General features: G+C 45.2%; 2 protein-coding genes across 6 annotated transcripts in view; both read right to left on the reverse strand.

Annotated features, from left to right (window-relative positions):
* Window positions 1-20,839, reverse strand: part of dlgap1a (discs, large (Drosophila) homolog-associated protein 1a) — a 648,178-nt gene that overhangs the window by 590,965 nt on the left and 36,374 nt on the right. The gene's annotated exons all lie outside the window — the stretch shown is intronic.
* Window positions 1,395-16,337, reverse strand: ccnq (cyclin Q). Of its 4 annotated transcripts, XM_055634219.1 has the most exons (3): window positions 15,743-16,300; window positions 4,100-4,178; window positions 1,395-1,519 (listed from the first exon to the last, which is right to left on the reverse strand). In XM_055634219.1, the coding sequence occupies exons 1-3, from the start codon at window positions 16,034-16,036 to the stop codon at window positions 1,443-1,445; spliced, it is 450 nt and encodes a 149-aa protein (XP_055490194.1). In that variant the 5' UTR covers window positions 16,037-16,300; the 3' UTR covers window positions 1,395-1,442. The 4 variants fall into 4 exon arrangements, with proteins under 4 accessions (XP_055490194.1, XP_055490193.1, XP_055490195.1 ...); XM_055634218.1 differs by lacking the exon at window positions 1,395-1,519 and having other exon boundaries at window positions 3,996-4,178; XM_055634220.1 differs by lacking the exons at window positions 1,395-1,519; window positions 4,100-4,178 and adding an exon at window positions 10,956-13,382 and having other exon boundaries at window positions 15,743-16,337.

Raw genomic sequence — 20,839 nt, forward strand, 5'->3', positions numbered from 1 at the left:
CATGTCAGGAAAGTAGGAATGAAAATCCTGTATCAACTTGGTCAAATGTCCCACTATGGCCAACTTGACTGGAGCTCTGTCCACATCCTCACTAGAGAGAAAATCATCCAGCTGAGGAAAGCAGGTGAAATCCTCCTGTGCACAGGCCCTTCTCCACAGCTCTGCTTTCCTCAGGAAGCCACCCACCTTGTCATACAGGTTTAAAATGCTGGTGTCCTTGCCCTGCAGAGACATATTCAGTTCGTTCAGTTTGCTGAATATATCTGCCAGATAGCACAGCTTTGCAAGCCAGTCTGTGTCCTGGAACAAGGTGGCATCGGGAGATCTGTGCTCAATCAGAAAGGCGTGTACTTCGAATCTTAATTCCAACAGCCGGTTGAGTATTCTCCCTCGAGAGAGCCAGCGCACTTCTGTGTGCAGCAGCAGTTGTGTGTGTTCAGCTCCCACATTTTCGCAGAGGCGGCGAAACAGGCATGCATTAAGTGGCCTTGACTTAATGAAGTTGATCACTTTGATGTTGCTGTTCAAAACGTCATGTAACACAGGGCTCATTTTCTTGGACGCCAATGCCTCCCTGTGTATGACACAGCAAGTCCACATCACGTCGGGGTTTTCTTTTTTAATGCGCGCTATTAGTCCTTTCGCGCTGCCCGTCATTGATGCTGCTGCGTCTGTACAGATGCTGCTGCAGGATTTCCAGCGCAAACCATTTTCACAGAAAGCGGCATTGACAACATCAAATATGTCCTCTCCTGTTGTTTTCCCCTTCAAACTTTTACAGAATAGTATGTGCTCATAAATGCCGTCAGTATCAACGTACCTCACAAAAGCAACAAGTTGTGCATTTCCACTGACATCTGTGGATTCATCCCGCTGGAGTGAAAAGGAGTCGCTAAGTTTTCCCACAACTTGCTCGACAATGTCTGTTCCCATTGTATCTACTCTACGGCAAACAGAGTCATTTGACAACGGTACAGTCTTTAATTTCTCCGCTGCGTTTATGTCCAGCATAGTCTCAGCCAGCACTACAGCCGCTGGAAGGAGCAGGTCTTCAGCAATAGTGAATGGCTTCTTGGCTTTAGCTACGAGCAAAGACACTGCATAAGAGGCCTCCAGGGCTTTGGCTGATGTTGTGGAGGCCTTCCGCATCGTGTCTTGAGATGATATGAATTAAGACAGTTTCCTCTTAAAAAAGTTAGGTGGATTACCAACGTGACATCCATGTTTTGTCTTAAGATGACGCTGCAGATGTGCTGGCTTCATGCTACTGTTAGCTAATTTCTCCCCACAGAAAAAACACAGTGCCTTGGGTGGGTTGCAACTTGTGGACGTAAATTCAATTAAAACATAATCTTCAAGATACAGCTGGAATTTTTCCGGCTCTGGTTTGGCCTTCTTTGCCACTTGTCCCTCCATGTTTTCAAAAGAATTGCTGCTACGCTTCAACCATGACTCCATCGTTTGAGTTGTGATTGACAGGTGATGCCGTGTGGCATATGACAGATTGGGTCGAACCATCCTGGAATGGGGGAGACTCTGGGTTTTTAGGATAATGAAATTGAATAGCCTACTGAATATAAAATTCATTTTATAAACTTATACTTATATTTTCCTGAAATATTTATTAAATAATTATTATTTAAATAATAAGTATTTTTGCATAAATGCTACTTTTTAAATATATGTAGGCCTATATTATAAAATCTCACATACCCCCTGGAGTGCCTTCACGTACCCCCAGGGGTACGCGTACCCCCATTTGAGAATCACTAGTCTAGGTGATAACGAGCACAGACAATGAGACTCAACAAGACGACTTTGATGCTGATACGAATTGGGTGGGGGAGGGATGGAGAGAGTTTGCGAAGGTTAGTTGAGGTTAGTGAAATCATTATTCATACCGCTGGGTTGTAAGCTGCCAAATCTACATATCTGATGCTGTTCCTCCAATTTACGTTTGGCCTCACTGGTTATATGTTTTCTTAGATTCTAATATTCCTAGAGTTTTACACATAATTGCATCTATAACAGTGTTAGATTTTAATATTTCGCTTTATACCTTACTGAAACAAAAGGGAAATGACAAAATGTTAAATGTAAATGTACAAATACGAATTCCAGTGATGTATAAACAAAATACTATTTCCATTTTTATTTGCAAATGAAAAGCTTAGAATAATTTTCCTTCATGGATCTGGCCGAATGAAGTTCAAATCATAATCATACCGAGGTATAATCCAGGTCCTCTTTGTACAAGTTGTGAGTCATAGAAACATAGAAACATAGAAATTAGGTGCAGGAGTAGGCCATTCGGCCCTTCGAGCCTGCACCGCCATTCAATATGATCATGGCTGATCATCCAACTCAGTATCCCGTACCTGCCTTCTCTCCATACCCCCTGATCCCCTTAGCCACAAGGGCCACATCTAACTCCCTCTTAAATATAGCCAATGAACTGGCCTCAACTACCCTCTGTGGCAGAGAGTTCCAGAGATTCACCACTCTCTGTGTGAAAAAAGTTCTTCTCATCTCGGTTTTAAAGGATTTCCCCCTTATCCTTAAGCTGTGACCCCTTGTCCTGGACTTCCCTAACATCGGGAACAATCTTCCTGCATCTAGCCTGTCCAACCCCTTAAGAATTTTGTAAGTTTCTATAAGATCCCCTCTCAATCTTCTAAATTCTAGAGAGTATAAACCAAGTCTATCCAGTCTTTCTTCATAAGACAGTCCTGACATCCCAGGAATCAGTCTGGTGAACCGTCTCTGCACTCCCTCTATGGCAATAATGTCCTTCCTCAGATTTGGAGACCAAAACTGTACGCAATACTCCAGGTGTGGTCTCACCAAGACCCTGTACAACTGCAGTAGAACCTCCCTGCTCCTATACTCAAATCCTTTTGCAATGAAAGCTAACATACCATTTGCTTTCTTTACTGCCTGCTGCACCTGCATGCCTACCTTCAATGACTGGTGTACCATGACACCCAGGTCTCGCTGCATCTCCCCCTTTCCCAATCGGCCACCATTTAGATAATAGTCTGCTTTCCCGTTTTTGCCACCAAAATGGATAACCTCACATTTATCCACATTATACTGCATCTGCCAAACATTTGCCCACTCACCCAGCCTATCCAAGTCACCTTGCAGTCTCTAGCATCCTCCTCACAGCTAACACTGCCCCCCAGCTTAGTGTCATCCGCAAACTTGGAGATATTGCCTTCAATTCCCTCATCCAGATCATTAATATATATTGTAAATAGCTGGGGTCCCAGCACTGAGCCTTGCGGTACCCCACTAGTCACTGCCTGCCATTGTGAAAAGGACCCGTTTACTCCTACTCTTTGCTTCCTGTTTGCCAGCCAGTTCTCTATCCACATCAATACTGAACCCCCAATGCCTTGTGCTTTAAGTTTGTATACTATATCAATAGTATCATCAACTCATCAATACATTTGCTTTATATCACAAAAAAGGAAGCAGGTTGGTACTGAAAAATTCAATTTCCTTTGCACATACAATAATGCAGTGATAATGTTAAACAAATTGGAGCAACTCTTTCCCCTGTGTGTATTGCTATGTGTTGAAATACCTTTATAGTGCATTCGCTTAATTCCTTACTCCATATGTTCTAATTAAACGCACCCTGGTTTACATTTTTCTTGTCTCTTCTTTTTATGTCCTTTGGGAATAAGCACGACTTGCTTCCACTGCAGTTCTATGGATCATAAGATGACAGATGAATGCAGGTATTGCCACAAGAAAGGTGGCAAGTGCAAGTGGGCAGGGAGTACTTGGAGGTGCTGCACTCCTGAGCTTATATTATAAACAGTGAGGTACAGTCAGATAGAATTCTGTCTTTATAAATTTCTTGAAATAATTTAAAACACTTTGCAGTCTCTCCCTTGTTAACAACAACCATCTTCAATTTTATAATCATCACGGTACTTTTTGTCATGAGAAACAGATGTTAGTAAGTAATAAGTGAAACACCTGCTCGCATTTTTCAATAATTATATTGTTGGCATTATAATTTGTTGTCGACCTGTACAGTGAGAGGATTTGTGGCCTTCACTTTTGAAAGATCTTTCTGTAATATTACCTTCAGGAATACCTAGTTCATGTTGTAATTCTGTATTGAAGAGATGTGGTTGAGGCAACAGCTCTGCACCGCACTGAATCTATTTGGAGAATAATTAGTCAAAATTACCAAGCAATTATTTCTGACCTTTTCTTCTTATGGCATTGAACGGAGAACCTAAATTTCCCCTTGTATGAGTTAGAACAGAGAACAACACAGAACAGGAAAGAGCCCGTCGACCCACAATGTTCGTGCTGAACATGATGCCTAGCTGCTTATGGATTGGGAGCAATTGTCACAGCCTCCATTAACCTGGGCACTGTGCCAGCATATTCATGTTCTACACAGCTCATCATATAATTCTCTCCCTCCCCAGCCATTATGCCACTCCTTCTGTCTCTGTGTTATCTTGCTACTTTAGCATATAGACTATACTTTTTTTTAAATAATGTATGGTCACACTAAACCCAATCTGGTACATTTTGGCTAATCTGGTGGCATGGGAATTTGGTTGAATAATATACCATTCATTGCTCTGTGATAACATGTTGGGGTAGTTTGCTAATTGGGTGTGGGATATTGCATTACAAATACCCATCACAAATTGCTATGTTGATCAGGTTTAATTTCATGGGATTAGTTTTACTTGCATAACGTAAGCAAGCTCTCCGCCGACATAGGTTAATCAGCAAGAGATGGCGGGCATTGTTAAAGATATGGCAAAAACATTCTTATCAGTGCCTTCATTCTTTCCCGCAGATCTAATTGAGGAGCAAGAACGAAAATATACCAAGATCTGATGGCAACAGAAGGCTCAACAGACGGGGAAGCAAACAAGAGACAGATTAGCAGAGTTCGATTGAGTGACAGCGGAGACGTAAGAAACTGCCACTTCTTTAGACGGCTTAAGAAGTTTGGCATTTCCCCTACAACACTTACCAACTTCCACAGATGCACTATAGAAAGCATTTTATCAGGATGCATCACAGCTTGGTTTGGGAATAGCTCCATCCAAGACCGCAATAAATTGTAGCGAATTGTGGACGCAGCCCAGACCATCACACAAACCAATCACCCTTCTATTGATTCCATTTATACCACACGCTGCCTCGGCAAGGCCAGCAGCATAATCAAGGATAAGTCGCACTATGGCGACTCCCTCTTCTCCCCTCTCCCATCAGGCAAAAGGTATAGAAGTGTGAAAACGCACACCACCAGATTCGGGGACAGTTTCTTCCCAGCTGTTATCAGGCAACTGAATCATCCTACCACAACCGGAGAGCAGTGCTGAACTACTATCTACTTTTGTGATGACACTTGGACTATACTTGATCAGACTTTGCTGGCTTTACTTTGCACTAAACGGTATTCCTTTATCATGTATTGATGCACTATAAATGGTTGGATTGTAATCAGGTGTTGTCTTTCTGCTGACTGGTTAGCATGCAACAAAAGCTTTTCACTGTACCTCGGTCCAGGTGACAATAAACTAAATTGAACAGATCTTGCATAGAACATAAAGCGCTGGAGTTACTTAGTGGGTCAGGCAGCATCTCTAGAGGACATGGACAGGATAGGTGACATTTCGGGTCGGGACCCTTCTTCATTGAGTGATATCATAATTTGAAATTTCCAGGCATACAGGGGAAAATAAAATAAAAGAGTGGAGGAAAATATTGGAAAAAAAACAAAGTAGATTCCTAACATTTTGTACGGTTCTTGGTGTTAGCACAGCACACAAGCTTCTCCAATGAAAATTGCCCGACTTTAGCCTGGAATACCAAATGGTGAAATGGACATGAATGGGGTACTGAATGTGGATAATCAGCCATGATAACAGTGAATGGCGGTGCTGGCTCAAAGGACCGAATGGCCTACTTCTGCACCTATTGTCTATTGGTGGTTCAAATGCTAGTTTCTTGTTCATCTGAAAGACAAACGGCTCAAGAATCAATTAAGAAGCCCTGGTGAGAAAGGTGCCAGGAGTAGCTGAATCCATGTACTATGTACAGGAGCATTGGACTTCGTATCTCAAATGACATGAAAAGTGATTGCAATTGCTCCGGTATTCAAATTCAAAGCTGTTGCTTGCTCCTCTCCTCAGACGGCACAGCCATGCCAAACATATGGAAAGCGAATAGTGCAAGCTGAGTTGAGATTTGTAATTCATGATTCCATCTCTCCTCAGCCCACTGTCAGTATGGCAACCCTTCTGTCTCTGCTGAATCAGTAACAGAGCTGGATGATGGCTTTGGCTGAGAGGGACAAACCCATCCCTGTTGCTAACTCCATCAATCACATTCCGTAAAAAGACACGGCAGAATTCTTCCTGCTGTTGGCCGTCACTTTCTGGAGTCATTAACTGCAACTGTGGAGAAGTTTAATTTTTTTGTAACATTTTTTTACTAAAACGTCTAAGAAATGATCCAAAGCCAGTACAGGCATCAACACAGATGCACAAAATGCAACTATATTTTCCATCTAAAACCATTGTGTCTGGTGATTCTTAGAATCAAAATTATTACAATTTTATATTAACTTGTCTAACCTCTTTTAACTATTTCTCTTCTATATTACACTCTTCTAGACAGATCATTTAAGCCTCTTCATATATGATGAAGTGCAGGATAATAATAATATATTCTATTGATTAAATGTCTCGCTTATAAAACACCCCTTCCTATTCCCTCAAGCATTTTTGTGCCTTGCAGACTTGCCCATGACATATGAGATAGAATAGCCACTCATGGTAATATTTTTAAGTCTGAATAATATTATTCAGTCTGAAGAAGAGTCTCAACCCGAAACGTCTTCTATCCAGAGATGCTGCCTGTCCCGCTTACTCCAGCATTTTGTGTCTGTAATATATTTTTAATCTCTATTTCTATAGACAATCAGTTTATATATTTAAGTGCATCAATGCTCTCGCATTGGAGTTCTGCTGAGAAGTGTCCAAAGTTACCCAGGGGCAAAACCAGATTTCAATATGAGTCACAGTATATTTAAAGCTATAGCCTTCACATTGAAGCCTAGAGCTATATAATGTATAGCTGATGGGGATTTAAATTTGAATTCATTTGTTGATATCAAGTGAAGTTTCAAGTGCTCTTAAAATCATTTTTTTAAAGTGTTTGTACCATATGTAGAACTTGTCAACCATTCTGATGTACTAGCAAGTTTAATCCCTGCAGCTATCATTCCTTGCCAATTGAGCTAATTTCCTCTGGGTATTTTTGAGTACTTTTCAACAGAACTTCCATCTAAGGATATTGTCCAAGATACCATCTAAGCTCCGAACTATGTACACTTAGATAGCATTATTTTAGTGTGCGCTATTATTATTTGCTTGTTTTTTTATACACCAATTTTTGTTGTTTATTATGGTATTTTGTGTTGTGCTGATGAAAGTAAGAATTCCAATGTTCCGTTTCGGGAGATACAGTAATAAAACACTTGACTTTTGATTCTATTACAGCGATATTGCAAATTTGATACAGTATGGCTTGTTACCATGATGTTTATGATACATACATTATCTTATACCTGTGCAAGATGCATGTGCATCAAGATACTCATCTATGTAAAGAAGATAGACTCAAAAAGCTGGAGTAACAGCGGGACAGGCAGCATCTCTGGAGAGAAGGAATGGGTGACTTTTCGGGTCGCGACCCTTCATATAAAAATCTATTCCTTGTATCCTTATACATGTTTATTTTTATGGTGTGTTTCAAAGCATTCCTATAGATCTTTGAATACCAGAAGACCTGCCAAGCATCCAGAGTTCTTTGATATATGACCAATTAAAAAATGTTGTCTGTGTCTTGAAAGATCTATTAGTGATGTTATCACAAGTACACTGATGGACCAGGAATCTACTGTTGTAGTGACAACAAAACTATTGGCATTCATTGTCATTCCTCTGTGAACGTGACAGCAACTTCAGGATTTTCACACATGCATAATTTAACACCAAGGTTTTGAAGTTGCTGGCATAGACTCAACATGCCTTCATCATCAAAATCAAATAAAATCCCTGGAAGCTGGCATGAACTGCCAGTTCTGAAAAAGCTTTCGAAAATCTTGTTTCCCTGAAAATCTTATCCAGAAGGAAAAAACTTCCAATGTTGGAACTTTTCACTGAAATAGAAAATGGTGGAAATACTCAATGGGTCAAGTTGTCTCCGCAGAGAACAAAATAGTTAATGCTTCCTGTCAATTACCTCTTATTAGAAAATACTTAGTGAAACCCTTGGATGGACGTTCTGTTGAAAAGTACTCAAAATACCCAGAGGTGAAACTCCATGTTATATCAAAAACAGCTGATGCTGGAAATTTGGAATAAAAACAGGATATGCCGCATATACTCAGCAGGTCAACCAGCAAGTTTGAGAGGGGGTGCAGAGTTGATGTTTCAGACGACTCTGTAACTTGAAACATTAACTCGGTGTTTTTTTTCTACAGATTTCTTTTGAACATTTGCAAATATTGTTTTTATTCCAGATTTGAAATGTCAAAGTCAGGATTGAAATTTCTGAAGAACAACCTAAAGTCAGCAAGATTTCTCTCTCGACAATGCTGCCTGACCTGTGAAGCATTTGCCCATTTATTTATAATTCAGATTAACAGCACAGGAGAGCACAATGGTGCAATGCTAGAGCTGCTGCCTTACAGCACCAGATCTCTGGTTCGATCCTGACTACGGGTGCTGTCTGCAGTTTGTTCGTTCTCCCTGTGACCACATGGGTTTTCTCCATGGGATTTCTCCCACACTCCAAAAATGTACAAGTTTGTTGGTTAGTTGGCTTCAGTAAAGTTGTAAATTGTCACTATTGTATTGTATTGTATTGTATTGTATTGTATTGTATATCTTTATTGTCATTTCCTGAGTATTCACATACCCAGAGGAAACAAAAAAACGTTGCTCAACCAGTGTTCATTCAGTGTGCATTAAAAATAAATAGAAATAAAAATACATATATCATGAACAAATTTAACACTCTACTAAACATTCAACAGGCGTTCCGATCGGCAGCGGCACAACAGTGGCTCTGCTGCAGTGTGTCCAGGTTGGTGGTTGGTGCGCGATACTTTGGCAGGGGGCAAAGTCCGTTTAGCAGTCTTATAGCCTGTGGGAAGAAGCTGAGGAGCATCCTGCTGGTTTTGCAGCTAATGCTCCTGTACCTCTTCCCAGATGGCAGGATGGAGAATATGTGATGCGATGGGTGGTAGGGGTCTTTGATGATGGAGATGGCTCTGCTGATGCATCTCTTCCTGTATATGTCCAGCAGGAAAGGGAGTGGAGCACCAATAATCCTCATGGCGGTCTTCACAATCCTGTCTAGTTGGTGCCGTTTGTACGCCTTGCAGCTCCCGAACCAGGAAGTGATGTAAAATAACACTAGTGTACAGGGTGATCACTTGTTGGTGCAGTGTCGTTGGGCCAAAGGGCCTGTTTTGGCAAAGTCTAAAGTCAAGTCTAAAGCAATTGCTTTTTTTTGCCTCTCATTCAAAGGAAAAGGTCATCAATTCTCTGCCACACATGATGAAAAAACTGTGCTTCATTATCAGGATATAAATATATTTGTCATTATCATGTAGCAAACTCTAAATGACTAATTTAATGATCGTGCCTTGAAATTTAGTCACATGGATACTTCAAAATAAGAGCGATCTAGAAATCACGTTTCATAAAAGGCATGATAAATGGCCAGGTCATGACACGCAATGACTGATTTAGTTGTGAGCCTGCCACTACAAACATCAATATTAGAGGGATTTGGGAGATTTGAGACTTGGGGGAGTAACTAAGCATGAAGTTGGTGATCAGAATATTGGGTCATATGGGATACTAGGTCAGGAATGATCTGGTTTGGTGGAGCACAGAGAGGTGAGATCAGTGGATATGTCATGGTTGATGACACTTAATAGGTTTTGCATCAAGATTGAAGTACGTTGAATAAATGGGTGGCAGTGGTACAAGCGATTAGAGGTGGATTTTCCACAGCTTTATTGATTATGTTACAGTGTGTACCCAATCTTGTAACAGAAAATTGGATCTACTGTCAACTAAGTTTGACTTGTGGATAATCATTTTATTCTCTAATCAAAACATAAGATTGTTACCTAATTGAGTATTTCTGTAACCCTTATTCTGTAATTAACCTATTAATATAGATGTATAATAATGTACTGTTTAGTTTTTGTTTAATCTTGTCAGCTGAGAATGTAAAAGCTACACCAAAGTCGTGCTCAGGAGATCACCTTTGACTGGTTTCCTGGTGAGCACCAGTTTTAATAAATCACCTGTTACTTTGAACACCAACCCTGCGTGGACTTTCCATTTGCTCTTACGCTGTGCAATACTGTTTCCATGCTGTATGCCTCTATGACTATGTTCTGCACCAGGACTGCTAGAGGAAAATCATAGTCACAGGAAGAATGTGTGCCCACCTCATATAGCAGAGGATGCAAGATCAAATCTTAGTCATGGACATTGCAAGGAAGCAACTGTACCTGTTATGTTGTTATGTGAGTAGAATGTACCTCCACATAGAATGAAGTGATTAACTGATGAACCAAACATGACATGAAGAGTTGTCATTATGCAGTGAGCATTTAATATCCAAGAACCCCTAATGCCCCTGTCCCACTTAGGAAACCTGAACGGAAACCTCTGGAGACTTTGCGCCCCACCCAAGGTTTCTGTGCGGTTCCCGGAGGTTGCAGGTGGTTGCGGAGGTTGCAGGTAGGGAGACTGACAAAAAACCTCCGGGAATCGCACGGAAACCTTGGGTGGGGCGCAAAGTCTCCAGGGGTTTCCGTTCAGGTTTCCTAAGTGGGACAGGGGCATTACATGATTTAACTTATTGGTCAGGGATCATTTTCCCCGATTTTTATTGTTGATTTTGATACATTCTTATTATTATTTAAAACAGATACACATTCCAGTCTTCAGACATCTCTTTATATAATGGTTAGAATGATTTTGCTTCAAGTTGTATGGCCTATGAGCGCTTTTCACCATGATCGACTGGTTGCCAATTTGATAGCATTGCCACTACTGAACACATTATCGAATTCCATTGGACTGAAAGCTGAAATGGTACTGAGATCACTAGATCTTCATGGGGGATGTTTTTGATGCAAGCCACAAGTGCAATGGTTTCACCAAATTCAAATTTAGATTTGCATATTGAGGTCAATTGTGATAACTCTAGGATAAATGTTCATTACAGAAAAGGTCAAGTAAAACACAAAGTGGTGGAGGGACTCTGCATGTCAGTCATCATCTGTGGAGGGAATAGACTGGCGATGTTTCAGATCGGAAGTACAGTCTGAAGAAGGATCCCAATCTGAAGTTACCCATCCATTCCTTCCCCAAATGATGCCTGATCCAGTTCTGTTTTGTTCAAGATTTCAGCATATGCAGCTCCTTGTGGCTACAAATGTACAGGTAGGTGGTCAAGTAGATTGTCTGTAGAACTGGCCCAATGTCAATAGTGCAAATCCCAAAACAATTTCATGGCTGAGCTTTTTCTGTGTGATTTATGTCTAAATAAATTAACAGAAAGCAACGTTTTGTTCAGATCTTAATCAAGATTATCAGAGACAAATGAATGGAAGTAAGAAACAGAACTGGATAAGTAAAACAGCCCAAGACATATGACAGGTAGCTGAAGTAATTCCTAGCCACTGGGGCAGTTGAACAAAAATCTGACAAAACAAATTTAAGTAGTGTTTAAAAGATACAAAGAGCTCCATAAGAAATGGAGAGGCAATACCAGAACCTAGGGCCATAGCAGCTGATATTCGACCACCAGTGATGGAGGGCAGACCTATTTAGCCTCAGAGTGTTGCTCAGGTGGGGATAGTTAGTGGCAAGGGAAATCAGTTTGCTGCAAAGACCAGTGTAAATGCCTTAACTCTTTGCAATAATTATTATGGAAATTTCAGCCCATTTAGTAAAATGTGTAGAACACAAACTATTTCATCGCAACACAGATGGTAAGAAGTGTTGCAATGAACAATTACTTGTAATATTGGGAAATGTTTCAGTTAGCACAATTCCATAATTAGCTTGACATGTGCACATATATCCCAGAGAAGCACAGCAACTGTTTCAGTAGTTCAGTTTGTCCCTTTGAGAATAGGGAAGAATAGGGAAGCTTTAGCTTTGAGAATAGGGAAGATTCAATAAGAGAGGACATGACTTCAGAATTAAGGGACAGAAGTTTAGGGGTAATATGAGGGGGAACTTCTTTACTCAGAGAGTGGTAGCGGTGTGGAATGAGCTTCCAGTGGAAGTGGTGGAGGCAGGTTCGTTGGTATCATTTAAAAATAAATTGGATAGGCATATGGATGAGAAGGGAATGGAGGGTTATGGTATGAGTGCAGGCAGGTGGGACTAAGGGAAAAAAAAGTTGTTTGGCACGGACTTGTAGGGCCGAGATGGCCTGTTTCCGTGCTGTAATTGTTATATGGTTTATTAGTGAAAGAAAGCTAGATTAATAACAATAATCATAAATCCATATATTGTAGGTACAACTGCACATATTAATTTAGTTACACATCATTTCAGGGAAGTTAATTCCAATGAGTGATGTTGAAATATTTATGTACATAACAAGTAAAACCAAGATTACATGAAGGCAAGTTTATTATGAACAATAATTCACTCCATTTAAATTTGAAATAGTTGCTCAACAATTCTTTGGAAATTTTCATTTTTTTTAATATTCACAATACCAATATAAAGTCAGTCAAACTGCACAGAAACAGAGTTTTCAGCCAAAATCGTTCACATTGAGCAAGACGCGCCATCCAAGTTGGTTCCATTTGCCCGTGCTTGGCCCATATCCCTCCCTGTAGATCTTTCCTACCCATGTATCCAAGCGTCTTTTAAATGCTATTATAGTACAGGTCCATCACCGATTTTCCAGCAACTACTTTAATCTGGACAAAATTAGGAGAGCACACTTGAAATCCCCCTCGGAAAACTGCCCTGAAAATATGGCGTCTAGGCAGGGTGAGGTGGCTGATCTTGACCGAATCATGACTTCCATGGGCGATCGGCAGATCGAATTTGCCCCCGGCGGCCGGGGCTCTGGAACTTCGGTCCAGCCAGAGTCGGCAGATCCATTCCCACAGCCGACCTATGAGGCCAACTTTGTAGGCCGGTATCTCGGCCCCCCTGCGGCCCACACAACCCGTTCTGACTCCTCCGAGGCCGTGACCTCTGTTGGTCCAGCAAAACATAAACCGGCAAGCCTCTGGAACCAAGAATGCTGAAAAGTTGGCGGTGGACCTGTATTAGGATGTTATGTGGCAGCTTAATAAGAATTTAGTTAGGACGCATTTAGAGTAAAGCATGCAGTTCAAGTTGCCCCAATACAGGATAGATGGGGAGGCTTTGGAAAGGGTGCAGAGGAAAGTTGCCAGAATGATGCCTCGATTAAAGGTATTAGCTATAAGGAAAAGGTGGACAGACTGGAATTGTTTTTTTCTGGAACGCTGGAGATTGAGGGAGACCTGAAAGAAAAATTATGAGATTATAGATGGGGTAGACAGATCAAACTTATATCCCTTTATGGAAAAATCAAATACTAGAGGACTTAGCTTAAAGATGAGAGGAGCAAAGTTTAAAGGAGATGAGCAAGGCCTGGAATGTGCTGCTGGGGATGGTGGTGGAGGCAGATATGATAGTGACGTTTAAGAGGCTTTTAGATAGGCACAGGGATTTGAAGGGAATGGAGGGATATGGCACCTGCGCAAGCAGAAAAGAGTTTGTCTTGACATCATGCTCGGCACATTGTGCGCCAAAGGCCTTTTCCTGTGCTTTATTACCGTTCTATGTTCATTGTTGTAGCTTTAAAAAACACTTGTTAACTGCTCTTGGAATATTGTGTGCATCTCTCGTTACTATACTACAGGCAGGATACAGTGGCCTATCTCTCTTTATCCTCACCCCTATCCCCCTCTCTTCCTCTCGCCCCTATCCCTCCCCCTCCCCCACAGTTAGGCGTCCATCTCGTACACAGCCACCATTATCCGGCTGAACTCCTGGGGGGGAGAGAGAGGGAGGGAAGGGGGAGAAAGGGGGAGTGAGTGAGGGGTTAGAGAGGGCAGTGGGCAGAAAGGGGGGGAGGGAAGAGCGGGGAGGGAGAGCGGGAAGGGAAGAGTGACTGAAGATCAGAGAAAGGGGCAGAGAGGGGAAGAGGGCAGAAAGGGAGGGGGAGGGGGAGGGGAAGAGGGCAGAGAGGGGAAGAGGGCAGAAAGGGAGGGAGGGGAAGAGGGCAGAGAGGGAGGGAGGGGAAGAGGGCAGAGAGGGAGGGAGGGGAAGAGGACAGAGAGAGGGAGGGAGGGGAAGAGGGACAGAGAGAGGGAGGGAGGGGAAGAGGGAGAGAGGGAGGGAGGGAGAGAGGGCTGAAGAGAGAGCGAGGAAGGGAGAGGGGAGAGAGGGAGGGAGGGGGAGAGAGAGAGAGGGAGGGAGGGAGAGAGAGAGGGAGGGGAGGGAGGGAGAGAGAGGGAGGGAGGGGGAGAGGGAGGGAGAGAGGGAGGGGGAGGGAGGGAGAGAGAGGCAGAGAGAGAGGGAGGGAGGGAGAGAGGGCAGAGCGGGGGGGGAGGGAGGGGGAGAGGGAGAGGGGGAGGGGGGGGGGGGAGGGGGGGGGAGGGGGCAGAGAGGGAGGGGGGGGGGGAGGATCAGAGAGGGAGGTGGACAGGGGGAGAGGGCAGAGAGGGAGGGGGGGAGAGCGGGAGGAGAGAGGGAGGGAGGGAGGTGGGACAGGGAGGGAGAGGGCAGAGAGGGGAGGGAGGGGGAGAGGGCAGAGAGGGAGAGCCGGGAGGATCAGAGAGGGAGGGAGGACAGAGAGGGAGAGGGCAGAGAGGGAGGCGGCATAGAGGGCAGAGAGGGAGGGAGGGGGAGGGGGCAGTGAAGGAGGGGACAGAGAGGGAGGAAGAAGAGCGGGGAGAAGCAGAGAGGGAGAGGGCAGAGAGGGAGGGAGGGGAGGAGAGGGGCAGAGCGGGAGGGAGGGGGAGAGGGCAGAGCGGGAGGGAGGGGGAGGGGCAGAGAGGGAGGGAGGGAGGGCAGAGAGGGAGGGAGGGAGGGGGAGAGGGCAGAGAAAGGGAGAGAGGGTGGGGAAGAGGGCAGAAAGGGAGGGACAGAGAGGTGGAGGACAGAAAGGGAGGGGAGAGGAAGGGAAGCACGCTTCCCCAAGGTGTGCATCCCCTCTCCCTCCTCAACCCTGCCCCTCACAGCTTGGCGTCCATCTCGTACACGGCCACCATTTCGCGGCCGATCTCCTGCAGGATGTCCCACGTACACCCCTCACACAGCACCTGCCACCAGTCGCGACCGCTGCCGCCCTGCCCGGGCACCTCCAGGCCGTAGCAGAGCAGGGCGAGGTGTAGTGCGGCGGCGGCCAGATGCTGGGGCCGGTGGCGGAGGCACAGGGGCCCGTGATAACTGTCCCTGAGCAGCGCCCAGGCCGTGGGGCCGAGGGGCGTCCGCTGCCAAACATGGCGGTTGAGCCACCCCCTGAGCGCCAGCAGGTAGTGGAGCAGGTACTTGTGGGGGTGCTGGAATGACACCTGGAAGTTGAGAACCCTCAACATCAGGAGCTCGCACTGCACCAGACTCTCCCGTAAGTCCCAGAAGGTGTTGTCTACCTGTAGCGGCGGCAGGCGAGGGTAGAGGTAGCGGTGGCAGACGTTGAGGATATCGCGGGCCCGCAGGTGCTGCTCCTCCACTTTACCGGCCAGGAAGATGGCGGCCGTGGCCACCAGGTAAGGGTCGTAGGCGCCCGGCGCCGTGCGGGCAACGAAGCGGTGGTAGATGGTGCAGGCCGAGGCCAGCGGCAACGAGCCCAGGCCCAGCTTCACCCCCGACTCCAGGATGAAGCGGCACACACGGAAATGGAGGCGCTCCCTCCGCGACTCCTCCTCCTCCTCCTCCTCCATCATCCCGACCCCGACCGGGGGCAGCGAGGGAGCGCCCCAGGGAGAGGGGGCTGTGCTCGTCTCCGCGTCCACTGGTGCTCGTCTCCGCGTCCACTGGTGCTCGTCCTCGCGTCCGCTGCTGCTCGCTCCCGGGAGTCTCTGCTCGTCCCCGCGTCCGCTGGTGCTCGTCTCCGCGTCCGCTGGTGCTCGCTCCCGGGGGTCTGTGCTCGTCTCCGCGTCCGCTGGTGCTCGCTCCCGGGGGTGTCTGTGCTCGTGCTCGTCCCCGCGTCCGCTGCTGCTCGCTCCCGGGGGTGTCTGTGCTCGTGCTCGTCCCCGTCCACTGCCACTCGTCTCCTCTAAAGGAGGGGTGGGGGAGGGAAATCAGTCTGTGCTCGTGTCCGCGGCCGGGAGGAGCGGATCGAGGCAGCGCCCGGGCCGCCGCTTTCCACGGAGATCTGACTGTGCTCGTCCCCGCCACCGCCGCCGCTCGCTCCCACGGTCACGTATGGAGGGGGGGACGTGCGCTCGCCAGCCTTGCCTGTGAATGCAAAGTTTTATAAACCTCTCACACGGCTAACATTTTCCGATTCATGCTCGGTGCTATCCATTAGGTTGTCAAGTGTGTTTCATTGTCAAACGTCCCTGCTCGAAGAATTAAATTCTTACTTGTAGCAGCATAACCAAACAATATAATAACTGAGAAAAAGTGTGTACACGCACACAAACTCCCCGACATCAGTTTGAAGAAGGATCTCCCCCCGAAATGTTACCCATTCCTTCTCTGCCTGTCAGATGCTGCCTGCCCAGCTGAGTTACGCCAGCATTTTGTGTCTAACGATTTAAACCAGCATTTGCAGTTCTTTCCCACCTGTGTGTGTATATAAACACACGCACACATGTGTACATATCTATGTATGCACACACACACAGTATAAAAGTAAAAGAGAAGTATAACATAGCAAAGATGGCCAGGAAGCCAGAGGTTTGGGAAACGTTTAAAGAGCAACAGAATATAACTGAAAACGCAATAAGGGGAGAAAAGATGAGGTACGAAGGTAAGCAAGCCAAGAATATAAAGGAGGATTGGAAACGTTTTTTTAGGTCTGTGAAGAGGAAAGAAAATAGTTAAAACAAAGTTGGACCCTTGAAGACTGAAACAGGCGAATTATTTATGGGGAACAAGGAAACGGCAGACAGGGCCCGCCTTAGGGGGTGCGGGGCCCAATTGGGAACACTTTTGGTGAACCCCAGATTCCCAGCCAAGGTCTGTCAGCCCAGTTATTTAGTATATATTATGAAATTGTACACTAGGTGCTATGTGTGAATCTCTCCTGCTTCCTCCCGTTTGCCTGTCAGTAGCTCCGCTGACTTCCAACCTTTACCGTAGCTGCTAATTATGTGATTGGACACAATGTCCTTGGAGACAGCGGCTGATTGGACGGGAGGAGACCTATTTGTTGATTGGACGGGAATTTTAAGGCAAGCTGGTTGGTGATTGGATGCAACCCCCTTAGAGACAGCGTTTGATTGGCCGCCAAATAAAATTGTCAAATAGGAAAGCAAAAATTGCTGGTCGGTGCGAACTCAGTGAACTATTGGTTGAATCTCCAAACTAATCTGGTTGTGTCAACCAGACTATCTGGTTGTATCTCCAAACTAAACAGTATAACATGCAGGTACATTCATTTAAAATTAAATTCAGTGATTATTTCACACGATTTCTCACTGTGTAAAGCTCAATATCTGACCAATTTCTGTTTAACACGTTTGGTCTGCCGTGAGCATTTTTCTCTCCCAAAACAGTTCATACCTAGCAAACCGATCAACGAACCAGACAGCAGTTGGATGCAGTCATAGAAACATAGAAGGTAGGTTCAGCAGTAGGCCATTTGGCCCTTCGAGCCTGCACCGCCATTCAATATGATCATGGCTGATCATCCAACTCAGTATCCTGTACCTGCTTTCTCTCCATACCCCCTGATCCCTTTAGCCACAAGGGCCACATCTAACTCTCTGTGTAAACAAACGTGTTTCTCATCTCAGTCCTAAAAGATTTCCCCTTTATAATTAAACTGTGACCCCTTGTTCTGGACTTCCCCAACATCGGGAACAATCTTCCTGCATCTAGCCTGTCCAACCCCTTAAGAATGTTCAAGAAGGAACTGCAGATGCTGGAAGATCGAAGGTACACAAAAATGCTGGAGAAACTCAGCGGGTGCAGCAGCATCTATGGAGCGAAGGTTTGTGAACAAAATCCACAAACCCGGCTCTCCCGGCAGACCCATTGTCTCTGCTTGTTCGTGCCCCACCGAACTCATCTCCACATACCTTGACACCATACTATCCCCCTTGGTCAAATCCCTTCCCACCTATGTTCTAGACACCTCAGACACTCTCCGCCGCCTCCGCGCATTCCACTCTCTAGGCCCTCACCCCCTCATCTTCACCATGGATGTCCAGTCACTCTACACCTTCATCCCCCACCAGGATGGCCTCAAAGCCCTCCGGTTCTTCCTCGACCAGAGGAGCAACCTATACCCAGCCACTGACACTCTCCTCCGCCTAGCGGAGTTGGTCCTCACCCTCAACAACTTTACGTTTGACTCCTCCCATTTCCTCCAAACACAAGGCGTAGCTATGGGCACACGCATGGGCCCCAGCTACACCTGCCTCTTTGTTGGGTACGTTGAACAATCCTTGTTCAATACGTACCAGGGCCCCATCCCCGACCTCTACCTCTGTTACATTGACGACTGCTTTGGGGCCACCTCCTGCACCCACACACAACTGACTGACTTCATCCACTTCACCACCAACTTCCATCCGGCACTCCAATACACCTGGACCATTTCCGACACTTCCCTACCATTCCTTGACCTCACCATCTCCATCGCAGGGGACAGACTTCTGACCGACATACACTACAAACCAACTGACTCACATGGCTATCTGGACTACACGTCTTCCCACCCTGCCCCCTGTAAAGACTCCATCCCCTACTCCCAATTCCTCCGCCTACGCCGCATCTGTTCCCAGGATGAGACGTTCCACACCAGGGCATCGGAAATGTCCTCGTTCTTCAGGGAACGGGGATTCCCCTCCGCCACCATAGATGATTATTAAAGATGAAAAAGCGGCACATTTGGATAGCAGTAACAGGATTGGTCCGAGTCAACATGGATTTACAAAGGGGAAATCATGCTTGACTAATCTTCTGGAATTTGAGGATGTAACTCAGAAAATGCACAAGGGAGAGCCAATGGATGTAGTGTACCTGGATTTTCAGGAAGCATTTGATAAGTTCCCACATAGGAGATTAGTGGGCAAAATTAGGGCACAAGGTATTGGGGGTAGAGTGCTGACATGGATAGAAAATTGGTTGGCAGACAGGAAACAAAGAGTAGGGATTAACGGGTCCCTTTCAGAATGGCAGGCAGTGACTAGTGGGCTACCGCAACGCTCAGTGCTGGGACCGCAGCTATTTACAATATATATCAATGATGTCGATGAAGGGATTCAAAGTAACATTAGCAAATTTACAGATGACACAAACCGGGGTGGCAGTGTGAACTGTGAGGAGGATGCTATGAGGATGCAGGGTGACTTGGACAGGTTGGATGAGTGGGCAGATACAGTTTGATGTGGATAAATGTGGATCAACTTTGGAGGCAAAAACAGGAAGGCAGATTATTATCTGAATGGTGTCAACGTGAAAAGGGGAAGTATAAAGAGATCTGGGGGTCCTTGTTCATCAGTCACTGAAAGTAAGCATGCAGGTACTGCAGGCAGTGAAGAAAGCTAATGGCATGTTGGCCTTCATAACAAGAGGAGTTGAGTATAGGAGCAAAGAGGTCCCTCTGCAGTTGTACAGGACCCTAGTGAGACCACACCTGAAGTATTGTGTGCAGTTTTGGTCCCCTAATTAGAGGAAGGACATTCTTGCTACTGAGGGAGTGCAGCATATGTTCACAAGGTTAATTCTCAGGATGGCGGGACTGTCATATGCTGAAAGAATGGAGCGGCTGGGCTTGAATACTATGGAATTTAGAAGGATGAGAGAGGATATTATTGAAACATATAAGATTAAGGGATTGGACACGCTGGAGGCAGGAAACGTGTTCCTGATTTTGGGAGAGTCCAGAACCAGGGGCCACAGTTTAAGAATAAGCGGTAGGCCATTTAGAACAGAGTTAAGGAAAAACTTACTCACCCAGAGAGTTGTAAATCTGTGGCATTCTCTGCTTCAGAAGGCAGTGGAGGCCAATTCTCTGGGTGATTTCAAGAGAGCGTTAAAGCTCTTAAAGATAGTGGAGTCAGGAGATATGGTAAGAAGGCAGGAACAGGGTACTGAATGTGGATGATCAGCCATGATCACATTGAATGGCAATGCTGGCTCGAAGGGCCGATTGACCTACTCCCACTCCTATTGTCACACATATATATTCATATATACACACACATATACATATACACACACACACACATATACATACACACACACACTCACACACACTCCTCCTAGGCCTTTCCGAAACAGGATTAATGTCTATTTGCAACCTTTCTTAACGTTTTCCAAATTCCTCCTTAACAACAATGCACCTTATCACGGATAGGTGCTGTCATCACTTTCGTTTGATACTACATAGTCTTTCATACATTCAGTACCGATTGGTGCCGATATGCTTTCTATCTTTTTTTTTGAAAAAGTCATAATCAGCATTCCCAAATGTCTTGTGGTATGGATTTTCCGCTCACAAGACCATCACTAGATGTTATACCACCTTGTTCCTAGATCTCCGTTTCATTATTATATTTTAATTCTGTAAT

This window comes from Leucoraja erinacea, chromosome 4, assembly GCF_028641065.1.
Source record: "Leucoraja erinacea ecotype New England chromosome 4, Leri_hhj_1, whole genome shotgun sequence".
Taxonomy (NCBI): domain Eukaryota; kingdom Metazoa; phylum Chordata; class Chondrichthyes; order Rajiformes; family Rajidae; genus Leucoraja; species Leucoraja erinaceus.

What these genes read in the sequence shown, in the direction of transcription:
- ccnq (XM_055634220.1), bottom strand. Translation starts at nt 16,036, where the DNA reads ATGATGGAGGAGGAGGAGGAGGAGGAGTCGCGGAGGGAGCGCCTCCAT. An exon ending in CTCGCCTGCCGCCGCTACAG is followed by an intron (nt 13,383 to 15,742) that starts GTAGACAACACC and finishes ATCCTAATACAG; the next exon opens with GTCCACCGCCAACTTTTCAG.